The sequence below is a fragment of the Molossus molossus genome, unplaced genomic scaffold, assembly GCF_014108415.1.
Source record: "Molossus molossus isolate mMolMol1 unplaced genomic scaffold, mMolMol1.p scaffold_m16_p_4, whole genome shotgun sequence".
In the NCBI taxonomy this organism is placed as follows: Eukaryota; Metazoa; Chordata; class Mammalia; order Chiroptera; family Molossidae; genus Molossus; species Molossus molossus.
Window position 1 is genome coordinate 113,355,987 of NW_023425377.1, and position 9,393 is coordinate 113,365,379.

General features: G+C 37.6%; 1 protein-coding gene across 1 annotated transcript; it reads right to left on the bottom strand.

Annotated features, from left to right (window-relative positions):
• Nucleotides 1–351: 351 nt before the first annotated feature.
• SCOC (short coiled-coil protein) lies at nt 352–6,049 on the bottom strand. The gene is made up of 4 exons (XM_036240593.1): nt 5,881–6,049; nt 4,135–4,206; nt 3,693–3,776; nt 352–2,120 (listed from the first exon to the last, which is right to left on the bottom strand). Exons 1-4 carry the CDS (start codon nt 6,047–6,049, stop codon nt 1,978–1,980), a joined length of 468 nt encoding a protein of 155 aa, XP_036096486.1. The 3' UTR covers nt 352–1,977.
• Nucleotides 6,050–9,393: the final 3,344 nt, after the last annotated feature.

The window sequence follows — 9,393 nt, forward strand, 5'->3', positions numbered from 1 at the left end:
GTTTCTGCAAGCTTGCAGCACTCACCTCAGAACCATTAGCTGGGAGAGAATTTTCTATATAATTTTATATTATTTATCACTCTATCACATTCCATGTAATGGGAGATTAGCCTAACCTAAAAAATACAACCACCTTTCCCCTGGAAATCTTGGATCCTTGAGTTCCTTGCTTTTATTTTTACAATTAATGTATAATACCCTATAACATTTTCTTAATAAAATTATTCCCCTCAACATCCAGTAACTGGTACTCAGGGATGATATGCTATTTAACCTGTGGCTTTGAACAACCCTGGATATACCACTACGCCACCCAGTTACTTAGGCAACTATATCGAAACACACACAATCTCTGAAACAGCTTTTTATTAAACAGCAAAGGAAAATTACAACACAATTCCAAACGTTTGTAAATTAGGTCACAAAAGGGATGCAAAATGTTTTGCAGTATGATTATATATTCATACAGCTAAAGTCATTCATCGAATCATATACCACTACAAACATAAGATTATTCCATGATTAAAAGTAGTCCAAATCTAATAACTCTAATCTATATTAATGAATCTCTTCCTATTTAACATTTTAACATTACATCTGATATTAATTTCCTTAGCAAATGGAATCTACAAACTAAATTTTAAAAATTGTTAAATAACAAACTCTGCATACCAACTAGTTGGACTTACAGAAAACTCTGTGAGAAGTAGTGAGATAAAATACTGAGAACATTAACAATTAGTATACATGTAAAACTCTCCCATTTTATTCATGATTCTGATACTAATACACTCAGAGGATTTTGCAAAAATTGATCTGCTGGATACTATAAATATATTTTGAGACCAAACGCTTTGTAGCTATTCTAGATGTGGTTCACATAAGGTTAGTTAAACTTAATCCACTTTCATATACATTCCCCAACAGATTTAATCTGTGCCAGAGATAGTACAAGTCTGGAGCAAAAACATGTGGAGTTGGTTACTACTATTTACCAAGTACTTTTCCCATCCTGTTTCTATTCTTCCTCAAAATTTTCTATTTTGAACATACACACAGCTAGAACTCATCTTTTCAGATACCAAGTTATTTTGTGTAAAAGGAAGTATTCAACAACATGTTTTCCCAATTTGACAATTCAGCTTCAAGGGGGGAAAAGTCTTCATTTTTATAGTCTCTGTTTTCAATTGATTAAAGAGAAACCAACAATCCTGTCTAAATCCCAGTAGTAAATAGTCATGCACTGCTTAATGACAGGGATACATTCTGAGAAAAGCATCATTAGGGAATTTTATCGTGCAAACATCACAGAGTGCACTTACACAAACCTTGATGGTACAGCCCACTACACACCTAGGCTGAACGGCATACCACCTGTCATATCTTCAGTCTGTCACTGACTGAAACATCATTATGTGGGCACATGGCTGTATAACAAGCCCTAACTTCTGGTTAAGTTTCACCAATAGAGTTCAGGTTACTCTCATACATGAATAACTACTAAAATTGCTCTTACAAACATGAAACCAAGTTTTCCTTCAGGGAAGGGAAATAAGGAAGGAGCAAATGGAGAAGAGGCACAAGATGGTAGACAGGGTACATAAAGCTGTGCATTCAGTACATGATTTTGGTCACTTTTTCACAACATGGTGGTTATTGTATCTCCTATATAATAAAAGACAGTACTAAACCTATAAATCAAAGCAAATTTGATAAAACATTATCAAGTTTCATAAATATATGCATTTCTAATTATAAAGTCTCTACAATACATTTTCACGTTTTCATAGGCTAACAATACACAAACTCATGGAAGTCTCTGTTATGCTCTTAATTTTGCCTAGATCTGACATTATCTTCATAAATATTCAATGAAGCCACAAACAAAAGTACTATAACTTCTGGAATCTATCCAAGTTTTAAAGGAAAAAAAAAAAAAAAAAGCAGCAGCAATTCCGTAAGACAGGATATCAATCCTTACTTTCTTTTGCTTTTTGTGTCAGTTGTTTGAAAAACACTGGAAGCTGACATGAGGTTTTCTATATATTGTCCAAGAACTTGGTTTTCTGATTTTAGCTTCAGATTTTCTTCTTTTACTGCATCTACTCTTGCAGAGAGATCTATATTAAAAATAAAAAAGTCCATTATCAGTAACATGATGGCAGTGATTCCACATTATAAAATGCTTAAGATTCATTCTTAAGATAACACAATCCTTACATTTTCTATTTTTAAATTCAGATTATTTTATAAGCTAAGGTATACAAAGTAAACAGTACAAATAGCCAAAATTCCTAAAATGATATTTCATAGTAGACTAAATGTTACTCTTTGTAAAAAGCATTTATGTTGACTAATTCTTAAAATGTTTTTTTTTTTTTTTTTAAATATGGGCTTTGTTTTTAAAATGTGAATTTGGTTCATGTCTTACCAATACAAAACCATAATGTCTTCAACTAGAAATGTTTAAGAAAATGGGGCAGGTGGACACAACTGAATTCATATACTGGATATAGAAAGCCAGTTTCCAAGCAATTGAACACTTTGTATTTTTACATTAGCAAGAAATTCAAAAGATGCAGTTCTTGATGATCAAATAAAACCACCTCCATTCATTCATTTCTCAGTTAAGTATTGGGTGCCCTCTAGAGCCAGGCAATCACTGTTCTAGAGGCAACAGTAACAAAAAAGAAAGGTCCCTGCCCTCACAGAGCTTACATTTCTAACCTGCATTTAGGATGCTCCATGTGGGGATCAGAAGAAAAAACAAGAAGGGTAAAGGTCATAGAAAGCAAAAAGGAAGTTGCCCTTTTGTACAGTATAGTCAGGGACAGCCATTTTGATCTAGGAAATTTGACCGGAAACCTAAAGTGGGGTAATGAGCCTAAATAACAGCAAAAGCAGAGGGGAACAGCGACTGCTAAGACCCTGAGTAGAAGCATACTGAAAAACAGCAGGGGTGGAGTGGGGGCGGAGTGTCTGAGATAGAATGTGAATGTATGAGGCCTTGTGAATGACATGGCTCTGAAAGGTAAAAGGGAAGTAACAGACTTCCAGAGAATCACATGGCTTTTATTAACATGATCTACTCATTCTGGTGTTTAAAAACAAAAACCCCATGTCCTGGCCAGTTTGGCTCAGCGGTTGGAGCATCGGCCTGCAGAACAGAGAGTCCTGGGTTTGGTTCCCGCTAGAGGCACATACCAAAAAATAAATAAATAAATGAATAAATAAACAAATAAAACAAAAACAAAAGCCCCTCAACCTCTTATTTGCATTAAAAATCAAAAGATGTTTCTGTATTAGTAATTTTATGCAAGGCATTTAGAAAATGAAAAAACTCAGATCAATTCCCCTTTAATCTCTGAAGTTAATATCCTGCTTTTAATACAAGTGGACTTAGTAACACAGTGTAGAGGCTTTATTAAAAGGAGCTCTCATGTACTAAGTAGGATTCTGTTAGACCTTAAAGAGGGAAGCTTAAGGACACTATATGACTTCCTTACTGAAGCATATCTATTCTTTAAAATCACCAGCCAAAGCTACAGGCAGGAGGGGGGTAGGAAACTATTGAAATGGTCTTGAAATTTATACTTTTTAAAACTGTGCACACTAACAAAATTTAGCAACACAAAGGCTTACAATTTCAATTAATTGATGTTATTCAAGAAAACTACAAAATGCAAACTAACCTTCAAGTGTGTGTTGGAGTTCCAACACTTGATTAATAAGTCGTGTTTTTTCCTCTAGTTCCACCTGATTTTCAGCATCAACTGCTGTAATAAAAAGGTTTAAATTTACTATTAACATTATGTACAATTTTGTGTAGTGTAGCACTTAAAGATCTGCAAAACGTTTCATATTTATTGTCTAACTTGACTTATACGAGAGGCCTGTCAAGTAAAAAGTTCTTTCCCCACATTGCAGATAAGGACACCAAGGTAAAGATAAAGTGTCTTGCCAACATTTCAATTAAACAACAAAAACTGCCTTAAATTCTTTCCAGAACTAGAAGGGATATAAATAAGTAAATTAGTCAAATCAGAAACTCTAAATATTTTTTCTGTTCATTGCTTAATAAAGCAAAAGCATCCACAAAAACAGGAACATACAAAAAGAAAATAAAGAATATACCATCCATGTCAGCATTCATCATCTTGGGTAATAAACTTTTGGACCTTGGATACAAAATCCTTGGTAACTGGTCTGCAATGAGAAAAAGAAACATAGACACATAGAGAAATAAAATATAAGCTTGTTTTTTAAAATAATGTGACCCAGTAAGGACTCTTTCACATGCTTTACTGTTTCCAAGAACCGACACCTAATGGGTAAGTAAGCAAAGGGTATGTACAAAGTGTTTACAAAGAGAAGTAAACAAGAGTTTTTTGGTTATCAAAGAAATACATAATAAAATACAACTGTACATTTATTAAGTTATTTTAAAAGATAATGATCAGCCCTGGCTGGTGTGGCTCTGTGGTTAAAGTGTTCCATGCACTGAAGGGTCGAGGGTTCGATTCCCAGTCAGGGCACATACTGAGGTTTTGGGTTCAATCCCATCAGGGCTTGTACAGGAGGCAACCAATCAATCTCTCTCTCTCTCTCTCTCTCTCTCCTCCCTGATCCCTTCCTCCTCTAGAGAATTAGTGTGTGTGTGTGATAATAATCAATGCTAGCAGTTATAGAAAAACTACTAAAATAATGGCATTGTGCATCAATATACTAAATGTTTCACATATTATTCATCAAATCAACAAAAGGACACTGTAATTTACAGATGTGGACACTGTCTCAGAAAAGTTATGTATCTTGCCTTAGATTTCTGAGCCAATGTCTGTACCAATTATTTGAACCTAGGTCTAACTATAAAGCCCCGTTTTCCATTATGCAATGGAAGAAACTTTAATATGGTCCTAATCTAACTTTATCAAACATTTTGGAACTCTTGATGCTAAATTCCTTTGCTATTACTACTACCTAAGCAACTGTAGATAAATTTCATTTCCTTCAAGCTGCACTGTCAACATGGTTTGTTCAGGTCCGTTCAAGTTCTGACTTGTTCTGGTTACATAAGTCCACAAATTAAGGATCTGTCTGGCCAAACGAGGATCTCAATGGGAGCTAGATGCCCAGAAAACGTGTATCTATATTGAACTTAATGAGTACAGGCACTGAACACAGAGCTGTGGATCCTCAGGTGCAGATACAGTGTTGGGACCAAGGCATAGCGTGTCCTTTTAACATCGTTACGTCATACTAGTGGAATCGATACATTGTACAACAAAAGCCCTGCCTTTCAAGAATGTATCCTTTCTCGGTACCAATCATAACCCCTCCACCTCCCCCTAAAAAAACTTGTTCAGAAGGACCCTTGAGAGAAGCCCATGAAGAAACTAACCCGGGAGCTGCTTTCAACGCCTGGAAAGACGTCGCCAGCCCTCACCGTACCGCTCACTTGCCCCCACCCCGCCTCGGCCTCTTCTCCCCACAGCAGCAGCCATGGCCAAGTCCAGATGTGCCAGGTCCCCTCGCACCCAAACGCCGCTCGCGCACCCCATTTCAGGGCGGGGATGCTGGACAGCGGCCTTTGACTCAGGAATGGCGGGGAGAAGGCGCAGGATGTGTCAGGGAACACGGGCGCCCGCCCCTAAAGGAATCCCTGGGCCCAATAATACGAAGAAAAAGAGGCTGCGCAGGAGTTCTACTGGGAGCCAGGTCTCAGCTGCCCACCAGACGCCCAGGCCCGTGGCCGATCCTCCCGGGCTCCCGGTGCGCCGGGCCAAGTCCAGCCCGCCCCGCCCTCTGGGCCCTTGGTGGAACCGAGGCCGCACTCCAGTCACCAGGGCCAGGCCCTCTGCTGCCCGCGACTGCCCTCACCTGCTGTTTGAGGCTCCGGGAGGGGCAGGCACCTGGAGGATGCTTCAGGCCGGGACACTTGGAGAAACTGGCATGGGCAGCTCCTCCCTCTCCACCCACAGAGCCTGCGCCGAGCCGGGAGTCCCGCCCCGTCCCGCCAATCCCCACTCAAGAAGGTACGCCTGCGCATTAGCTGCCCCGCGCCCCAATCATCTTCTCTCCAAGCTCCGGGATCCACCTTTTGCCATAACAAAAGGACGTTGGCATCCAATCACAATTGAGGTAGTTGTGGGCGGGTCCTGGAAAAGCAACAACCAATGACAGCATAGAAGAGAAGTTGAGCGTGAGAAAGCGGATCCGAGCGCAGCGTGGCTTCAGTCTGCGGGAGCCTGAAAATTGAGGTCGCATATCCAGTATGGAAAATTCTGACAGCTGTCAGGAAGGAGGTTGGTAAAAAGAAACGCCGGGCAAGAGAGAAATTCAAATATAAGAAAGGAGCATTTGTGGACATAACAGATAAAACAAGCCAATGCAGTTCTGTGGTTCCTTAATTCTAAAAGCAGACTTTTCCATATTTTTTAAATTCCCAAGTCGGGAAGCCCCTAAGTGTACCTCTAGTAGATTGTTCCTTTCCGCAACACCTCCAAATACATAGTGCACCTGACCATTTAATAGTATTTTAGAGTTGAGAAAATACCTTAATAGTACTTTGGTATTTAGCGCTTTCTCTCACCGCATTCCATGTTGATCCTCACAACCACCCACATAAAGAAACCGACGCATAAGAGTAAACAGATGTTTTGCTCAAGGTCATACACGCAGTGTGAAATGTTTTGTGCCAGGCTTTGGAGTGTAATTTAATCTGGTTTGATGCCATTGACAAAAAAAAAAAAAAGGTCCTGTTTATTTTCAATATTTGTTGAGTACACAGTAGTAACATTCTCCTGAGTTATAGGGGTGAGCCTTATGACTACCTATTTCTTGGCTTTTTTACTTCAGGTACAGATTGCTGAGGTATGGCCTTAATCCTTTTAAGGACTATATAAAAATGTATATTAAGAAAGTGTACATTTCTGAAGTGCTAAATATATTCACATTGTTCTTCAACCAATCACATGAATTATTTTTCATTTTGCAAAACAGAAACTGGATATCCATTAAACAACAATTCCCCATTTTGCTCTCCCCCAGCACCTGGCAACCACCATTCTTTCTGTCTCTATAAATATGACTATTTACGGTACCTCATGTAAGTGGAATCATCCAGTATTTGTCGTTTTGTGACTCACTTATTTCACTTAGTATAACATGTTGTAGCATGTGTGAGAATTTCCTTCCTTTTTAAGCCATTATGAATAATGTTCCATTGTATGCATGTATTTTGTTTATCCATTCATCTGTCAGTGCACACTTGGGTTGCTTCCACCTTTTAACTATTATGAATGCTGCTATACACATAGTGTGTGCAAATATCTCTTTGAGATCCTGCCTTCAATTCTTTGGGGTATATATTACTGGATAATGTGGTAATTACTTTAAAAGCAACTTTTCAAAATGTGGTATTGACACAAGAGTAGACAAAGGGGAAATTAAGAGAGTACTATGCCTGTAAGTTGGTATATAGTAAAGGTGACTGATAAGGAACGTATGATGGTGAGGTTGTGGGGAAAGCCTTTTCATTACTATTGGAAGTGTATATGGTACAATAACTTTGTTAATTGGCTTTGGAAAAGAAAAATTATGGTGGTTCTAGTTAAATTGGCTAGTCATATAAAAATATGAAATTAGATACTGATGTCACACCACAAATAAGACTACATTCCAAGTGAAGTAAATGTAAAATGTGAAAAACAAAACTAAACTTTTAGAAAACAGATGTCTTTATGACATCGCCATAGGGAAGGATTTGATAAACCAGGCAAAACAGTGCCATTCTAAGGAAAATATTTTAAATTTTGATTGTTTTATAAACAGAAGAGCTAAAAGTTTTAAACCCCCAAGAAGACTTTTTTGTTGTTGTTGTTGTTATTAATTCTCACCTGAGGCTGTTTTTCCATTGATTTTTAGATACAGTGGAAGGGAGGAAGGGAGGAAGGGGGAGAGAAAGAGAGAGAGAAACATTGATTGGTTGCCCCCCTGCACAACCCCAGCTGGGATCGAACCTGCAAACCCAGGTACATGCCCTTGACTGGGAATGGAACCCAAGACCCTTTGGTGATTGGGCAACACTCTGACTGCTGAGCCAAACCGGCCAGGGCCTGAGAAGACATTTTTAATCAAGTTAAAAACAAACCACAGGCTGGAAAATAAAATAGGAAAGAACATTTTCCAACTCATTTTACGAGAACAGCATTACTTACCCTAGAGCAAAAACTAGACAAAGACATTAAAGCTCTGAAAATATAAAGAAAACTGACAGTTCGAGATAAAAAGATATATATTCAAATAACATAAATAGGCAACTGAAAGACGAGTAAAACTGACTGACCAGAAAGATTTTTATTAATGTTTGCCTTTATGAGCAATCATGGAAATCCATATTAAAACAAGATAAAAGGGTCAATTCATTAAGAAGATGCAAAATCCTAATAGTGCTATAAAATAACACTGAAGCAAAAACTGATAGAACTGAAATAAAAAGCTAACCCATATGTGTAGTTGGAGAGTTCATCACTCCCCTCTCTGTAATTTGTAAATAAGCATACAAAAAATCAGTAAGGGTACAGAACCTAGGTCCTAAACTTGGCTGCACATTAGAATCACCAGGGAATCTCTTAATTTCAAAGAACAGGCTACACCCCAACAGAGCAAAAGCCAATCACATTAAAAAACTATGAAACAAACAAACAGAAAAATTAATGAAAACAGAAAGTAGGGTTTTTTTAAAGGACCAATAAAATTAAAAGTTCTGAGTAGATTATCTTTGTAAAAAAAAAGAGCCAGAGAGAGAGAGAGAGAACATCATAAGTTACAGACAGCAAGAATGAAAAGGGGGACACCACTATAGATCCTATAGATATTAAAAGGCTAATAAGGGAATATTATTAAAAAGCTTATACCAATAAATTCCATAATTTAGATGAAATGGACAAATCCCTTAAAAAAATACAAAAGCTCCCTCAAGAATAGATTATATGAATAGCTCTATATCTATAAAATGTCATTGTTAGGTTAACCTTCCCACAAAGAATACTCCAGATCCCAGTGAATTCACTGGAAATTTCTTCCAAATATTTTGAAGAATTATATCAATTCTATACAAACTCTTCAAGAAAATAAAATAGGAAAGAACATTTTCCAACTCATTTTACGAGAACAGCATTACCCTAGAGCAAAAACTAGACAAAGACATTAAAAGAAATAAAATTGAACATAGACACAAAAATCCTTAACAAATTATTAGGACACAATGATGAGGATACAATACAAGACAGAAAGCCTGGACAATTGTGGTTCTGGCCCCATGAGTCTCACTTGTCTCAATGATTACAGTCTAAAACTGATTCTAAAATTCATGTAGGAAAACAAACACTC

Bases quoted from the DNA above. Each gene is read 5' to 3' on its own strand.
- SCOC (XM_036240593.1), bottom strand. From the start codon at position 6,049: ATGCGCAGGCGTACCTTCTTGAGTGGGGATTGGCGGGACGGGGCGGGA. The intron at 4,207-5,880 runs GTGAGGGCAGTC...TTCTCATTGCAG, and splicing joins CCCGGAGCCTCAAACAGCAG to ACCAGTTACCAAGGATTTTG. The intron at 3,777-4,134 runs GTATATTCTTTA...TTTTTATTACAG, and splicing joins GATGAATGCTGACATGGATG to CAGTTGATGCTGAAAATCAG.